Below are 17,854 nucleotides of genomic sequence, written 5' to 3' on the forward strand. Positions count from 1 at the left end.
CAAATCCCAGCCAAACTTCTCCAGCTGTCCTCATAAGAAAATTTATACACAACAAGCAAAACCAATGGACAAACAGAAACCAACCAACAAAAGCCCTGCTTCCTCTACCCTCTTTCTGTTCTGGTCCATGGATTTTCTTGTTGTATCTGTTTAAACTCCTCCGATCTGGACAAAGACTGAGCAATCTCTATTCTTTCTTGAATTCAAAGACCTTGACATTTTTTGAGAATAAAGACCAGGTATCATCTAGAATGTCCCTTGAATTGGGTTGGTTTGACATTTCCTTCAATAGAATTGGAAGTGATGGTGTGTTCTCAATCCAGTAGACAAGGAAGTCAATTAGCCCCAACAATGGTTATAAAATTCTTCATCACTTGATTAAATGGTGTCTTCCAGTTTTCTCCACTGTAAAGTTACTTATTTTGTCATTACTTAATAATTTGAAATTAGTAACTATTTTATGGGAGATACTTTGAGATTAAGCCAATATTTTGGTTCTTATCAAACATTCAATGCCAGGTTTAGCATCCATTGATCATTTTCTCTTGGATCAATTTTCAGTGCGATTTTTGCTAAAAGTATTGTGGTAAATGTTTTAAAGTATTTTAAAATATAAATTCTTTCTTAACTTGCCCTTACTTGTGTGCCTTGGCTCTAGAAGAAAATTTCTAAGTTATAGTACTTTAGGAATGTTAATGTAATGTTATCTGAGATAACCAACAGTAGAACACACAGAATTAGACACATTTGAGACTAATAAGTTTTTTCATAATTATGCGTAATACAGACTGGGTTTAGGAACTCTTGGAATTTAGCTATTTTCCTATAAAAATGATTGGAAATGTGGTTTATTTTGAATACGTTCTTCCTCTTTTAACTTGCCCATTGAGTCTAATTCTCCCCACCTAGTCATCCTATTCTCTATTTAAAATATCAAATAAGAAGAGAAGGCCAAATCGTTAAAGAATTACTTACCTAAATCATCTGCAAGAATATATCAAATACATTATGTGAACCCAACAGTGGGAGTGTCTTATTCTTGCCTCTGTCTCCTCAAATTCTGTAACGATATCTGCCTTCCGTGAGCAGAGAGGTTGCATAAACCGTGACTGCCATTCTGTGCAACATCAGTCAGAATACCACCACAGTCCTTCTTTTCATATCCAATGGGAAAAACTGTATTTCTCTGTTTAATGTTTTCATTCTGCATGAAGGAAATTATCAAGGAGAACTTGCCCTTTTAAATGATATCAGTAGCAACTGATGTTCATATGTATTGCCATAATATTTTTTTCTTAAAGCAGGTCATCTTTTATTTCTTAAAAATTTTGGACTCTCAGTTTTTTTGTTTTTTTTGTTTTTTGTTTTTTTGAGATGAGTCTCACTCTGTCGCCCAGGCTGGAGTCCAGTGGCGCGATCTGAGCTCTCTGCAACCTCTGCCTCCCGGGTGTAAGCAATTCTCTGCCTCAGCCACCCGAGTAGCTGGGATTACAGGCCTGTGCAACCATGCCTGGCTAATTTTTGTATTTTTAATAGAGACAGGGTTTCATCATCTTGGCCAGGCTGGTCTTGAACTCCTAACCTTGTGATCCACCCACTTCAGCCTCCCAAAGTGCTGGGACTACAGGCGTGAGCCACTGCGCCCGGCCTGACTCTCAGTTTTTTTCTCTTTCAATGGTTTGTCAATTTAAACTGTTAATGCACGTTTCTTTTCTTTTGTGGCTTTTGACACAGTAAGCGTCACACCATCCTTGTTTTCCTTTAGATAGCTCATGCCCATTTGACTTAGGGGTGAAATACCTCATAATGTCATTGTTTTTACTTGTCTCTTGTATATTATTTTAGGCAAGATTCTTGATGCTATCGATGATTTGGGCCTAAGGAACCACACCCTTGTCTACTTTACATCAGACCACGGAGGGCATTTGGAAGCTAGGCGAGGGCATGCCCAACTTGGTGGATGGAATGGAATATACAAAGGTGAGGAGAGGAACTCACGCAAGTGATCTGGTGGTGAATAAGCTTTTTTGTGGTTCTTATAATTAAAGCCCATGACACAAAGTAATGAGGCCTGAAAAACTGAACAAGTTTGTTTAATTTGACTCTTAGTAAAATGAAGTATTGGATCAAGGTCAAGAAAATTGGCCTTATATTTGTTAACATTTCTGTGGAAGGAAGCCATGTATGCAGAGGGAGCACCTAGAAATATGCCTTTCTGACAACCCTACCAAATTATGAGGAGTTAGCACAAGCAGATGCTTTTATGGGGTCTTTAAAGAAATATCTACTCATTCATTCCATTTATGAGATTATTGAGAGATTAAATGAGGGGGAATGTGATTCCTAGAGAACAGAGGTCAGAAACCAGGGATCCTTCATCATTAAGAAGTCTTTGACGCTCTCTTCCAAGGATATAGTATAGCATAGAAAGTAGCCAAGCCTGTCTTGGGTTTCATGATTAAATTCACATATACTGATTTTATGTCCTGCTGTAACATTTAGTCCACAAAATAGGTCCATAAGCTACTACATTGGCCAGGTCTATAATGTGTAACCTGATGTTAGTAGAATATTATCTTCATTTATGAAATGAGGATTAAAAAAGAAAAAGAAAAAAAGATAATTATCTGGAAAATGTCGAGTATATTTTATCATATGTCTTGAGAGAGATTTTAAAGTATTTTCTAGAGGAAAATACGTTGTTATTCATGCAACTACAGATTCCACAGTCTTGGATTTGGTAGGAAATTATAATTTCTGTATGAATGAGGTAAAGGCTCTGCCTCCATCTTGCAGAGGGTATGAATGTGTCCTCTTTAGAGTGTGTAGCACTAAAGTGTGCATTTAGGACCCAAAACAAATCCTTAGTGGAAATTGGTATTATAGACATTCTATTTAAAAAAAAATCAGTAGTTTTGGGGCTACAGGTGGTTTTTGGTTACATAGATAAGTTCTTTAGTGGTGATTTCTGAGATTTTAGTGCACCATCATCTGAGCATGTACTCTGTTCCCGATATGTAGTATTTTTTTCCTCAGCCCACTCCCAATCATTCCCCAAAGTCACCAGAGCCCATTATATGATTCTTATGCCTTTGCATTCTTGTAGCTTAGCTCCCCCTTATAAGTGAAAACATAGGCTGTTTGGTTTTCCATTCCTGAGTTACTTCACTTAGAATAATGGCCTCCAGCTCCATCCAAGTTACTGCAAAAGATATTATTTCATTTATTTTTATGGCTGAGTAGAATTCCATGGTGTATGTACACCACGTTTTCTGTATCCACCTGTTGGTTGATGGGTACTTAAGCTGGTTCCATATCTTTGCAATTGAGAATTGCACTGCTATAAGCATGCGTGCACATGTTAGACATTGTATGTTTGCTTATGAGAACTGTTTTTAAAAATTTTTGGCTCACGCCTGTAATCCCAGCACTTTGGGAGGCCGAGGCAGGCGGATCACAAGGTCAAGAGATCGAGACCATCTGGCCAACATGGTGAAACTCCATCTCTACTAAAAATACAAAAATTAGCTGGGCATGGTGGCGGGCACCTGTAGTCCCAGCTACTCAGGAGGCTGAGGCAGGAGAATCGCTTGAACCCGGGAGGCGGAGGTTGCAGTGAGCCGAGATAGCGCTACTGCACTCCAGCCTGGCAACAGAGCGAGACTCCATCTCAAAAAAAAAAAAAATTAACTTTTTAGCATGCCATGACATAATGTAAACTTTACTCTGATTAACTTAATAAAATAAGAGTCAATTAACACAGGAAAGTGGCCATTTCTCCTAATTTTCCCCTGGAAATCCTGGTGTATGCCTGTCACCTTGGTATAATTAAGACAACTTTCTGTTTTTATTCTCAATAATACCTTGATGTGGACAATACGTTACCATATGTCCATAGTATTCCATTTGTTTTCAGGGTGCATGAATCAACAGTGAGCAAAATAGGCAGAAATCCTCGTCTTCATGGAGTTTATATCCTACTGGAGGGAGGCACAGCAGAAAATAAAATAAAATAAATAAATAATATAACATATTAGAAGGTGGCTGTAAATATGAAAAAACACGAGAATAAAGAATTCTGGGGTGGGACTGCCATTTCAAATAAAATGTTCAGGCACGCCTCATTGAGGTTACTGTCAGTTCCATAACCTTGGGGGCTGGATACAAGAAAAATATTAATTTAAAAAAATATAGGAAGTTACTTTGAGCAGGGAGGTTGGAAATGAAGTAGGTGTATATTTGAGATAAGAACACTTTAAGTAGAGAAAATAGCCATGCAAGTAGAATGTAAGTGTCCAATATTACATATGTTTAGTTATTTAATCAAAAACCTACCAGCAGCACAGGAAAATATAATTCTGTAGACGTGCACTACTTACCCCACTAGGACTCTACATAGAGTAGACACTATACAAATGTGATCTCTTTTGATACTAGCTTACCTTTTAAATACATTCAATGCAGTGACTATTTTAACTAGGCACAATAATTGAACTTACTTGCATTGTCTTATAGGTGGAAAAGGCATGGGGGGCTGGGAAGGTGGAATCCGTGTCCCAGGAATTGTCCGATGGCCTGGAAAGGTACCAGCTGGACGGTTGATTAAGGAACCTACAAGTTTAATGGATATTTTACCAACTGTCGCATCAGTGTCAGGAGGAAGTCTCCCTCAGGACAGGTGATGTCATATAAACTGTTAACAAGAGCTTATTTTCACCCTTCTTCCTTCTCAGAAGATTCAGAACAAGGAGACTGACTCTACCCTGGCAGACCCACTTTTTCCCTAGTATCTACACAGTTTTACCTTCCTATATGACTGTGGCTATTCAGCATTCTTCAGAAGAGACCAGTCTTTTCTTTTTTTCTATTGAGGTAAACTATACATATATAATTTACCATCTTTACCATTTTTCAGTATACAGTTCAGTGGTAATAAACATATTTATTTTCTTTTTTTCCCCTTCATTTTCCTCTCATCTCTCCCCTCTGGTCATCACTATTCTACTTTCTATCTTCCTAAGATTCACTATTATTTATTTTTAGCTCCCGCACTGAGTAAGAAGATGTGATGTTTGCCTTTCTCTGGGCTTGGCTTATCTCACTTAACATAATGGCCACCAGTTCCATTCATGTTGCTGCAAATGACAGGAATTCCTTCTTTTTAGGGGTGAATAGTATTCCCCTGTGCATATATAACGCTTTTTAAAAAATTAATTTGTCCGCCGATAGGCAGTTAGGTTGATTCCATAGCTTGGCTATTGTGAAGAGTGCTGCGATAAACATGGAAATGCAGATATTCCTTTGATCTGTTGATTTCTTTTTTTTTGGGTATATACCAAGTAGTTGGATTTCTGGATCACATGGTAGCTCTATTTTTGGTTTTCTGAGGAACACCTCACCACACAGAACAGATAAAGCAAATTACAACCAAAAATAGAGATGGAGAGATTTATAACCAGAGATCCTGAACAAGTATCAGAGACCAGTCTTAGATACTAATCTAATATGGACCATCTTAGATACTTTAACATTTTCAATTGAGAGAAAGATGGAGACAGGAAGCTTTGGAGATGAAGACGTGGTAGGTAAAACTAACTCATCTCTATAAGAAAGGGAAAAATAATCCTAGTCTCTGGTGTGAAAGATCTGGAAGACTGAGAAGGAGGTAAGATGTTTGAGGATGCCTTGAACTCTATCATGAATACTTTGAATTTCTTCAAGAGGAGATCGTTCATACTACATTGCTCCATTCCCTGGCAGCAACCAACCTAGGTAGGTTTGCTGCTGATTGATTGACAGTTCATTGATCACAGCTCTGCAAGGGAATCCAGATAGGTTAGAACCACAACTATGTCTCTCCTCCAAGCCCACAGAGTTCTTGTAACAGTGCTTTCTTCATGTAACAAAGCTAATCTATTTCTGAAGAAATAGGTTCTGTTGGCACCAATACAGAAAAGAAAAATATTTTAGAAGTCATGGTTAACTTACCGAAAAACAAACTATCAAGAACTAATCAAGACACACCCCCAAGTTTGCCTTTCTAATATTTAAAAATATATGTTTGATGCTAGCAGATATCTGTATCAACACACTAAGGCTGGAATTTATTCTATAATTTTTGGGACTGAACTTTAGATGAAGACGTCTTTATTTTCTGCCTGAAAAGAAGTTAGGCATTGATGATGCTAACACAGGAAAGAAAGAATATTTTATTTTTTATTTTTATTTATTTTATTTTTGAGACAGAGTTTCACTCTGTTGCCCAGGCTGGAGTGCAGTGGCACGATCTCGGCTCACTGCAACCTCTGCCTCCCGGGTTCAAGTAATTCTCACACCTCAGCCTCTCGAGTAGCTGGGACTACAGGCACGCACCACCACGCCTGGGTAATTTTTGTATGTCTTGTAGAGATGGGTTTTCGCCATGTTGGCCAGGCTGGTCTTGAACTCCTGACCTCAAGTGATCCTCCCTCCTCAGCCTCCCAAAGTGTTGGGATTTACAGGTGTGAGCCATCGTGTCCAGCCCAGAAAAAATATTTAAAAAACCACTGTGAAGTTATTGCAAAAAGAACCTATCAAAAAAACTAGGGAGAAGCCCGGCTTCCCTGTTCTACCATTTAGAAATAGTTGTTTTAAGAAGTCTGTCGTTCCACATAGCCCAACAGCCTGTTAGGGAGAAGGCAAATGTCCAGGCACAATATTGTTACGTTGCATGAGGGTGGAAGGCAACTGCTGCCAAGTTCCAGCTGTTGTCCTCACGTTAAAAAGAAGAACGAGTTGATTGGAGTCACTCATCACTCCAGTGCATTCGGCGCCATGAGATTACATGCTCATCTGGTCAGGGGTTTAGGGTTATGAGTTTGGTGTCCTTGGTAAGATGTATAGTACAGCTGTCCTTTCCTGCCTGCAACCATGACTCCACTAGCCATAGGCTAAATCCTCAGAGGACGCACCATCTTTGTAGTTAAATGGGAAGATGACTAAGGCACTGTGGTGGGAGACCTAACCTCAGCTTCACGTACTGGTTGGCGTGCCGGGTACTACTCCTCAGGTTGATTTTTTGGTTATTCCTATGCTTGGTTCTCCCAAGCCTCTTTATTTGAATTCATGACTTCTTTGGCATGTGCATTGACCAGTTAAATATGTCCCTGCTAATAGAGAATAGCTCTACTATGTAGAAGGGAACAAACAGCAAATTCACAGCATCAGGCTCACTGTCTATGACACCAGCATCATGAGGGCCTGTGGATACCTCTCTCCCGTCTCCTTCAATCGCCAACACAATGAAATCAACAAGAAGAACTCAAAAGCGGCTCTCACCTGTACAGAAATGAAGGCTGCTAATACTATAAAAGCCAAATAGTAATTTATTTTTAGAATTAACACAATTTGTTTCACCACCTCACCACACAAAACAGATAAAGCAAATTACAACAAAAAATAGAGATGGACAGATTTATAACCAGAGATCCTGAACAAGACAGTAGAATAAACAAAAAAGAAAAGTAAAGATAAAACAGACGACACCATTAATGTGTAGAAACACAGGAATCTGAGGATGCAATGGTTTATCAAAGTGTTGGGAAAAAATGACTTATCAGGTATGTGGTTTACCAATACAGCTGTCCCTTGGTATCCCTGGGGGGTTGGTCTCAAGACCTCACATGGATACCAAAATACCCAGATGCTCACGTCCCTGATATAAAATACTGTAATATTTGCATATTACCTGCACACATCCTCTTGTATATATTAAATCATCTCCAGATTACTCATAATACCTAATACAATGTATGTAAATGCCACGGAAAATAGTAGTTATATTGTATCCTTTAGGGAATAATGACGAGAAAAAGTCTGTACATATTCAGTACAGACAAGACCATCCCTAAAAGGACCATAAGCCTAAGTGTAAACCCAAAATTATAACACTTCCAAATAAAAACATAGGAGAAAATTATTGTAATATTCAGATAAGAAAATAATTTTTTTAGATTTATCAAAACAGTTGCAAGCTATAAAAGAAAAAAGTGATAGATTAGTCATTATCAAAATTTAAAATTTCTGCTTTTCAAATATCAATATCAAGTAAATAAACATGTGACCTCAGTCCATTAGTGGAGAAGAAAAGAAAAGAAAGAAAAAATTAAAATATTAAATACGAACTTAAAAGAAAGTTTAAAAGAAAAGAAAAAAGCCGTGGAGTAGAAGCAAATAGTCATCTCTCTGAACTCAGAGGTTCTGCATCTGCGAATTCAATCAACTGCAGATCAGAAGTATTTCATAGGATTTTCTAGAATAAAGAACCTAGAATAGCCTAAAATTTTTTGAAGAAGAAAATCACTTGAAGAATCACTACATAATTCCAAAATTTACTATAAAGCTAGAGTATTCAAGTTTAAAAGAGTAATCAAGATGGTGTTCTAATGCTCTAAACTTTTTAAAATTAATATTTAATATTTTAATTTTTTTCTTTTCTTCTTTTTCCCCACTAATGGAGTGAGGTCACATGTTTATTTTGTTGGCGTTGCCATTTGAAAAGCAGAAGTTTTACATTTTGATAATGGCTAATTTATCTTTTTTTCTTTTATAACTTGTGATTTTTGTGATAAAACTTAAAAAAATTTTCTTATCAAAAGATCACAGTGATTTTCTCATATGTTTTCACTTAGAAGTTTTATAGTTTTGGGTTTACATTTATTTAGGCTTATGGTCCATATTGAGTTAGTTTTTTAATGTGGCTTGAGGTATAGGCTGAGATTTATTTTCCTTGCATTAGGATATCCAATTTGTCTACTGTCATTTATTGAAAGACAGTCCTATCTCTACTGAACTATTTTGAGCATTTGTTGAAAAGCAGTGTACATATTGGTCAGTTCCCGGACTCTCCTATTTCATTGATCCATTGAAACCCTTATTTCAACACTACACTGTCTCAATGAGTCTCGCTTTATAGTAAACCTGGGAGTTATGTAGTGAGTCTTCAAACTATTTTCTTCTTCAAAAAATTTTAAACCATTCTAGGATCTTTATTTTCCCACGTAAATTTTAGAATAAGTTTCTTCATTTCAACATAAACCTTTCTGGAATTGTGATTGAGATTGCTTTAAATCTATAGATCAATTTGCGGAAAATTGATGTCTTAAAAAACTTTGAATTTTCCAATCAATAACTATAGTTCATTTCTCCATGTATTTCTCTTATTTGGTGCTTTGTGGCTTTTCTCATGTAAATTTTTCACATAAAAATGCTATCCCTAAATACTTCATGCTTTCTCATGTTATAGTACATGATACTTTAAAAATAATGTCATTCCCAGCCATTCATTGCAAATATATAGACATTTTTAAAAGTTGGTGTTGTATTGTGTGATCTTGCTAATCTTACTCATTATTTCCGGCGGGTTTTTCGGTGATAATTAACATAGGAAATCATTGTATCTGATAGTAAATATAGTTTTATTTCTTTTAAGATCCTTTTTAGGCGTGGCGTGGTGGCTCACACCTGTATTCCCAGCACTTTGGAAGGCCAAGGCAGATGGGTCACCTGAGGTCAGGAGTTCGAGACCGGCCTGACCAACATGGTGAAACCCCGTCTCTACTGAAAATACAAAATTAGCCAGGCGTGGTGGTGCACGCCTGTAATCGCAGCTACTCAGGAGGCTGAGGCAGGAGATTTACTTGAACCTGGGAGATGGAGGTTGCATTGAGCCGAGATCGTGCCATTGCACTCCGGCCTAGGCAACAAGAGCAAAACTCTGTCTCCAAGAAAGAAAAAAAAATCCTGGCTGGGCACGGTGGCTCACGCTTATAATCCCAGCACTTTGGGAGGCCGAGGTGGGTGGGTCCCCTGAGGTTGGGAGTTCAAGACCAGCCTGACTGACATGGAGAAACCCCATCTCTACTAAAAATACAAAATTAGCTGGGTGTGGTGGCGCATGCCTGTAATCCCAGCTACTCGGAAGGCTGAGACAGGAGAATCCCTTGAACCCGGGAAGCAGAGGTTGCGGTGAGCAGAGATCATGCTACTGCCCCCAGCCTGGGCAACAAGAGTGAAACTCCATCTCAAAAAAAAAAGAGAAAAATCCTTATCTGGGATATATTATTATGTGTCCCATTACAAAGCAGGTTTTATTATTATTGCTTTCTAATATAAGGCATAAGATATATTTTCTAATATAAATTTTTAAAATTCATTTTAGTTTAGATTCAGGGGCCCATGTGCAGGTTTGTTATTTGGATATATTGTGTGATGCTGAGGTTTCTATTAAATTTGTCACCCAAGTAGTGAACATAGTACCCAACAGGTAGTTTTTCAACCCTTCCCTCCTCCCTTCCTCTCGCTTTTTGGAGCCCCCCAGTGTCTAATGTTCCTATCTTTATGTTCATGTGTACCCAATGTTTAGCTCCCATTTGTCCCGTGGTGATTGGTTTTCCGTTTGTGCGTTCATTTCCTCCATTTCTCATATAAAATTAGAAGTATATGACTTTTTAGTGATTACATAAAATTTTTTCAAAGGGTAGCAATATAATTGCAAATGAAGTTCAGATTTATGAAATTGCCACAAATTGCCGAGCTGTGGAGGGCTCTGTGTCACAGCCAAGGCTGTCTGATCTTTTCGCCTTTGGGGCATGCATTGTCACATTCCTCGGCCTCATCATTTCAGGATCAGAACTTAGCTTTCTTCTCTCGCCCACTGTAGTGTAATCTCCCAGAGAGGATGCATGAGTTTTCCTAAAGACTCAGTACGCTGTCCTCTGGCCGTGAGGCATGACGCAGTCTTCACCAAGTACCCTTCAGGTAGCTTGGGACCCAACGTCCTTTCTCCCTATTCTCCTTATTTTCACTGTCTGTGTCTCTGCAGGGTCATTGACGGCCGAGACCTCATGCCTTTGCTGCAGGGCAACGTCAGGCACTCGGAGCATGAATTTCTGTTCCACTACTGTGGCTCCTACCTGCACGCTGTGCGGTGGATCCCCAAGGACGACAGTGAGTGTTCAACCCGTTGCTTCCTGTTCCCTGCCAGGAGCAGGGTCACTCAGGTGTATCCTGAACACATTCTTCCTTTCCTCTCTAGACGGGTCCTTTCATTCCAGGGCTCACTGAACACATGTTTCTGGAGAAGTTTCTCGGAATTGCTCTTTTGCAGAAAGGCAGGCGGGGGTAATGGAGATGCTAATTGGCTTCACTTAATGATCTCAGCAGTTGCACCTACATTGAAACATCACATTGTACATGGAAAATCTATGCAATTTTTACTTATCAATTACACTTTAATAAAGAAAACAGATATATGAACATAAGATTTGCCTATAAAGTCAGGGAGACACTTTTACGAAACATACATTTTTAGCCAGGCGTGGTGGATCACGCCTGTAATCCCAGCACTTTGGGAGGCCGAGGTGGGCAGATCACTTGAGGTCAGGAATTTGAGACCAGCTTGGCAAACATGGCGAAACCCTGTCTCTACTAAAAAATACAAAAATTAGCCAGGCATGGTGGTGCATGCCTGTAGTCCCAGCTACTTGGGAGGCCGAGGCGGGAGAATCACTTGAACCCAGGAGGCAGAGGTTGCAGTGAGCTGAGATCACACCATTGTACTCCAGCCTGGAAGACAGAGTGAGACTCCATCTCAAACAAAAACAAAACCAAAAAATATGTATATACATTTTTAGAAACAGGACTGACATCTGCTGGAAAATGTGTATATCATTTCACCAGGGGACTCTAATGTTCTCGTTTTGTTGTAAGGATTGCATAATATTTAGCATTGACCTGCGGGCAAAAAGAAGCCCAAGAACCAGCCTTGAGAAGATGGAGGAAGACAAGAGAAGCCAGCACCTTGGGTGCATGCCTCTGATGTGCTTTCTTTCTTTTTTTTTTTTTTGGAGATAAAAAGATATTTATTGAATATCTTCTATGGGCAGGTTATTTTGTAGGCCTGAGTGGTCATGGCTAAACTTTCATTTATAACAATCAATTCTAGGCAGACTAAAGATAAAATGTAATATTAAAAGTGTTAGAAGAAAATGAGTTTATGACCCAGAAATTGGAAGATTTTTAAATTTTTAAAAAGTGACACACACATAATAATATGCACACATTGCACATGAAAATTGGGGGTATCTAGTGATATTTTGAGATAGGCAACGCATAGTGATCAGATTAAAATAATTGACACAGCCATCATCTCAAACATGCATAATTTCTTTGTGTTGGGAACGTTGAATATCCTCCTTCTAGCTATTTGTAACTATGTAACATATTATTGTTCACTATAGTTATTCTACAGTGTTTAGAACAGGGGTCCCCAACTTTTTTGGCACCAGGGACCAGTTTTATAAAAGATAATTTTTCTGTAGACTGGGGTGGGGGATGGTTTGGGGATGACTCAAGTGCGTGACATTGTGCACTTTATTTCCATCATTATTACATTGTATTATAGAATGAAATCATTCTACAACTCATCATCAAGTAGAATCAGTGGAGCCCTGAGCTTGCTTTCCTGCAACTAGATGGTCCCATCTGGGGGTGATGGGAGACAGTGACAAATCATCAGGCATTAGATTCTCATAAGTAGCATGCAACCTACATCCCTCGCAGGGGCAGTTCACAATAGGGTTCGTGCTCTTATGAGAATCTAATGCAGCCACTGATCTGACAGGAGGCAGAGCTCAGGCGATAATGCCAACGATAGGGAATGGCTGTAAATACAGAGATAAAGCTTCGCTCTCTCGCCCCACCACTCACCTCCTGTGTGTGTGACCAGGTTCTTAACAGGCCACGAACAGGTACCAGTTTGTGGCCTGGGGACTGGGGACCCCTGCTATAGAACACTAGGACTTCTTCCTTTGGTCTGGCTGAAGTGTGCATCATTTGACAAGTCTCTCTTTTCTCCTCCAGGTGGGTCAGTTTGGAAGGCTCACTATGTGACCCCGGTATTCCAGCCACCAGCTTCTGGTGGCTGCTATGTCACCTCATTATGCAGATGTTTCGGAGAACAGGTTACCTACCACAACCCCCCTCTGCTCTTCGATCTCTCCAGGGACCCCTCAGAGTCCACACCCCTGACACCTGCCACAGAGCCCCTCCATGATTTTGTGATTAAAAAGGTGGCCGACGCCCTGAAGGAACACCAGGAAACCATCGTGCCTGTGACCTACCAACTCTCAGAACTGAATCAGGGCAAGACGTGGCTGAAGCCTTGCTGTGGGGTGTTCCCATTTTGTCTGTGTGACAAGGAAGAGGAACTTTCTCAGCCTCGGAGTCCTAAAGAGAAGAGATAATTACAATCAGGCTACCAAAGGCCATTAACTTTGGTGCTTTCAAGTTGGCAAGGAGTGCATTTAATAGCCAATAAATTCATCTACCATTCCAGATTATTAAAGGCCCACTGGTTATTCCACCTGCTGCTTTTTTTTGGATTCCTGTGGATAAATGTTGATTGAAATTTGTTTTATTTCCCGAAAGCTTATAATTTACTAATTCTCTTGTAAAAAAATCCACACAATGGCTGCTGATAATGTCACTGCAGAATTGCTACTTCTTCTGTTTTTCACCCAGTCTCCACCTTGCCTATCGCCAGCACCAACACTGGCCTTTGCAGTCTTCCTGACTTTCTTCGTTCTGTTCTTTCATTCCACTTGCTGTTTCCTTGAGGTCTTTTTCGTCTCACATGGGCTGTGTCTTGCAAGTCTATGTTTGGGTTCATTTTTCTTTGCATAATCTGAAGATTTGTAAATCGTGCCAAAACCAGTCGTCTTGACACCACCAAAATGAATTCTGAATATGAATACAAAGAGGACATCCTGGCTGGGCATGGGGGCTCACTCCTATAATCCCAGCACTTTGGGAGGTTGGGGTGGGTGGATCACTTGAGGCCAGGAGTTTGAGACCAGCCTGGCCAACATCATGAAACCCTGTCTCTACTAAAAATACAAAAATTAGCCAGGCGTAGTGACATATGCCTGTAATCCCAGCTACTTGGGAGGCTGAGGCAGGATAATTGCTTGAACCTGGGAGGCGGATGTTGTAGTGAGCCAAGATCGCACCACTGCACTCCAGCCTGGGCAACAGAGCAAAACTCCATTTCAAAAACAACCAAAAAACCAGGACATCCTCTGTGGTCTTGTCCATTTTGGCTAGTTTTTCCTGAATTTCTGTCTTAGGTACTATTGCCTTCCTGGGGTGAAGGACATCAATGACCATTTTTTGCCTCTGAAGAAGTCAGTAGCTCATGACCTTCCTGTGTAGATAGTTACTGTGTCATTCATGTTGACAGCTGACTGCACTGGCGCAATCATAACTCACTGCAAACTTGAACTCCTGGACTCCACAGCAATCCTCCCAGTTCAGCCTCCAGAGTAGGTGGCACTGCAGACACATACCACCACACCCAGCTCTTTTTATTCTTTTGTAGAGAATGGGTCTTGCTATGTTGTCCAGGCCAATCTCAAACTCCTGTCCCTAAGTGATCCTCCTGCCACAGCCTCCCAAAGTGCTGGAATTATAGGCATGAGCCACTGCATCAAGCCTAATTTCCATTCTCTAAACATGTCTTTCCATGCCAGAAAACAAGCACCTACAGACACTTGTGCCATCTGCTCAGTTGCTTTGCTCTAAATATAAGGCCCTGTGTCATCAGGAGGCAACATACAAGGCATTGAAACAGTGCATTAAGAGGAACAAGTCTAAACGTGGCCACTAACCAACCAAAAGGGTTTATGTTTGTCAACAATAGACAGAAATTGAATCAAGAGTGGTGCAATAATTCAGCAAAACGTGTCTGAACCCAGAAAGTCTGAGACAGGTCTCAGATAACTTAGAAAGTTTATTTTGCCAAGGTCAAGGACGTGCCCGTGACACAGCCTCAGGAAGTCCTGATGACATGTGCCCAAGGTGGTTGGGGCACAGCTTCATTTTGTACGTTTTAGGGAGACAAGAGACATCGATCAACATATGTAAGAAGTACATTGGTTCGCTTTGGAAAGGCGGGACCACTTGAAGCAAGGGCTGGAAGACTTGAAGTGGGAGGGGGCTTTGAGGTCACAGATGGTGAGACACAAACAGTTGCATTCTTTTGACTTTCTGATTAGCCTTTCCAAAAGAGGCGATCAGATATACATCTATCTCAGTGAGCAGAGGGGCGACTTTGAATAGAATGGGAGGCAGGTTTGCCCTGAGCAGTTTCCAGCTTGAGTTTTCCTGAGTCATTTTGGGGGCCCAGGATATTTTTTTTTCACACATGCTAGCACTGAGTGACATAGCAATTGGTCTCCTGGCAGTGTGGAAATCTCAGCAACAGCTGACAAGACAGCGTGGTGAGCAGCCAGGTTCTAGAAAGCAAAGAGAAGTAGGCATCAACAACCTGGGAGGGGCACTGCTTTGATGTCCCCAGAATGTGCCAGAGCATTAATGAAGTATCTTATTTCCTTCTTAATTCAGCCTCATGATTTAGGTATAAACACTTGTGTGAGATTGCCCAGAGCGGCCATAAAAATCACCATAAACTTGGTGGTTTAAGAAAACAGACATTCATTCTTCCACAATTCTGGAGGCTGGAAGTTCAAACATCAAGGTGCTTCCTCCGAGGCCCGGGGTAGAATCCGTCCTTTGCCAATCCTTGAAATTCCTTGGCTTGTGGACACATCACTCCAATCTCTGCCTTTGTCATTACATGAATGTCTACGCTCTGTGTCTTTAAATCTCTCTCTCTCCTTATAGAGAGAGATTATAGTCATATAGAATTTAGAACCCACCTTCATCTAGTATGACCTCATTTTCTCTTGATGGCATCTTTAAAGACCCTATTTCCAAATAAAGTCTCATGCACAGGTACCAGGGTTTAGGACTTTCATGTAACCTTTGAGGAGGTCATAATTTAACCCTTTGCACTCTTAATATACCAAGAAGAGTACCTGGACTTGGAAATGCTCTGTAACTTGCTCAGGAGAACACAGCTTAGGTGTTACTGGGCTGAGACTGGCACCCTAGCCATGCCAATCCCAAATCTCCATGTACATCAACCCTATGGTGTTGAAGCAGGAGGCGGGACTTGACTCCAGAGGTGGGGGTTGGACACCAGACCAGACTGAGGGCTAGCTAAAACAGGGCAGACCAAAGCAGCTTTCAGTCAGACACGCCCATCAGTGTGCCATGTCAATTTACCATTGCCATGGCAACACCCAGGAGTTACCACCTCTTTCCATGGCAATGACCCAATAACTCAATGATTACTACCCTTTCCCTAGAAATTTCTGCATAACCTGCCCCTTAATCTGCATGCAATTAAAAATGGGTATATATTTTGGGAGGCCGAGGCGGGCAGATCATTTGAGGTCAGGAGTTTGAGACCAGCCTGACCAACATGGTGAAACCCTGTCTCTACTAAAAATACAAAAAAATTAGCTGGTTGTGGTGGAGCATGCTTGTAATCCCAGCTACTCAGGAGGCTGAGGCAGGAGAATTGCTTGAATTTGGGAGGCAGAGGTTGCAGTGAGCCAAGATCGTTCCGCTGTGCTACAGCCTGGGACACAGAGTGAGGCACGGTCTCCAACAAGGAAAAAAATAAAAATAAAAATAAATGGGTATAAATATGACTTCAAAAAAACATATGCCCTGAGCTGCTACTCTCTGCCTGCAGGGTAGCCCTGTTCTGCAAGCACAGTCACGGAGCTGTAACACTGTCACTTCGATAAAGCAGTTTTCTTCTACCTCTGGTTTGCCCCTAAATTCTTTCGCGAGCTAAGCCAAGAACACTTGTGGGCTAAGCCCCACTTTGAGACTCACCTGTCCTGCAGGAGTGTCTCTCCAAGGTACAACCCCAGGAGTAACATAATCATGTGTGTTCGTCAACTTGCAGTTGCAAAAATGTGGAACCAGCCCAAATGCGCATCAATCAACGAGTGGATAAAGAAACTATGGTATATATATATATATATATATATATATATATATATATATTCATACAATGGAATATTACTCAGCCATGAAAACGAATGAATTAATGGCATTCACAGCAACCTGGATGGGTTTGGAGACTAAGTGAAGTCACTCAGAAACGGAAAACCAAACATCGTATGTTCTCACTTATAAGTGGGAGCTAAGCTATGAGGATGCAAAGGCCTAAGAGTGACACAGTGGACTCTGGGGACTCTGGGGGAAAGGGTGGGAAGGGGGTGAGGGATAAAAGACTACAAATTGAGTGCAGTGTATACTACTCAGTGATGGGTGCACCAAAATCTCACAAATCACCACTGAAGAACTTACTCATGTAACAAAACACTACCTGTTCCCCCAAAACCTATGGAAATAAAAAAAATTAGAAAATTATGTGTGTTTGACTTATTTCAATGGACCGATGCTGTTGCCTTGTCTTTACTAAGGAGTAATATGAATGTGTCAAGTGAAATACAAATAACTGTCTTAATATTAACTATTAAAAAAAGGATATCTTTTTCCTAAATGATTTGGGGCAACCATATTAGACCTTATTTGTCCACAAAAGAATTCCTTACAAAGGCTGAGCATTTCTCTGCCACCCTTTGTTCTAAGATCTCTAAAACATCTTCGTTTTCTCATCACTCTTAGGAGGAGGTTCATTTTGAATTTAGAATATCCTAGAACAGAATCTTAGGATTTTAGCCTGAGAAATAACTTCTGAAATCATCTTCTCGAATGCTCTTATTTTTTCAGATGAAGAACACAGAGTGTGAAGACATGAAGAGGCTTTGGTGAGTCTACACTGTAAAGGGAGCAGGACCATGAGGTCTGGACCCAAGGTTGTCAACCCCAAATGCGAGGTCCTTCTCCTTCCCTGGCTCCGGTCCTTCCATTTTCTTTAACCACATGGCAAGGA

General features: G+C 40.4%; 2 protein-coding genes across 2 annotated transcripts in view; one reads left to right on the top strand and one right to left on the bottom strand.

The window, feature by feature from the left end:
• Window positions 1-13,387, top strand: part of ARSF (arylsulfatase F) — a 40,211-nt gene extending 26,824 nt beyond the window's left edge. Inside the window, exons 7-10 of the mRNA XM_030806487.1 lie at window positions 1,846-1,980; window positions 4,516-4,678; window positions 10,862-10,986; window positions 12,901-13,387. Of these exons, the coding sequence (XP_030662347.1) occupies window positions 1,846-1,980; window positions 4,516-4,678; window positions 10,862-10,986; window positions 12,901-13,283 (806 nt within the window). The 3' untranslated portion in view covers window positions 13,284-13,387. The remainder of the gene's footprint in view (window positions 1-1,845; window positions 1,981-4,515; window positions 4,679-10,861; window positions 10,987-12,900) is intronic.
• Window positions 13,388-13,631: 244 nt separating this feature from the next.
• LOC115833210 (40S ribosomal protein S24-like) lies at window positions 13,632-14,205 on the bottom strand. Its single transcript, XM_030806488.1, has 2 exons — window positions 14,113-14,205; window positions 13,632-13,805 (listed from the first exon to the last, which is right to left on the bottom strand). The coding sequence occupies exons 1-2, from the start codon at window positions 14,203-14,205 to the stop codon at window positions 13,632-13,634; spliced, it is 267 nt and encodes an 88-aa protein (XP_030662348.1).
• Window positions 14,206-17,854: the final 3,649 nt, after the last annotated feature.

Source organism: Nomascus leucogenys, chromosome X, assembly GCF_006542625.1.
Source record: "Nomascus leucogenys isolate Asia chromosome X, Asia_NLE_v1, whole genome shotgun sequence".
Lineage (NCBI taxonomy): Eukaryota > Metazoa > Chordata > Mammalia > Primates > Hylobatidae > Nomascus > Nomascus leucogenys.

Coding starts and splice junctions, on each gene's coding strand:
- LOC115833210 (XM_030806488.1), bottom strand. CDS start 14,205: ATGGTCATTGATGTCCTTCACCCCAGGAAGGCAATAGTACCTAAGACA. Junction 13,806..14,112: donor TGGACAAGACCACAGAGGAT/GTCCTGGTTTTT, acceptor ATGCCCAGCCAG/GATGTCCTCTTTGTATTCAT.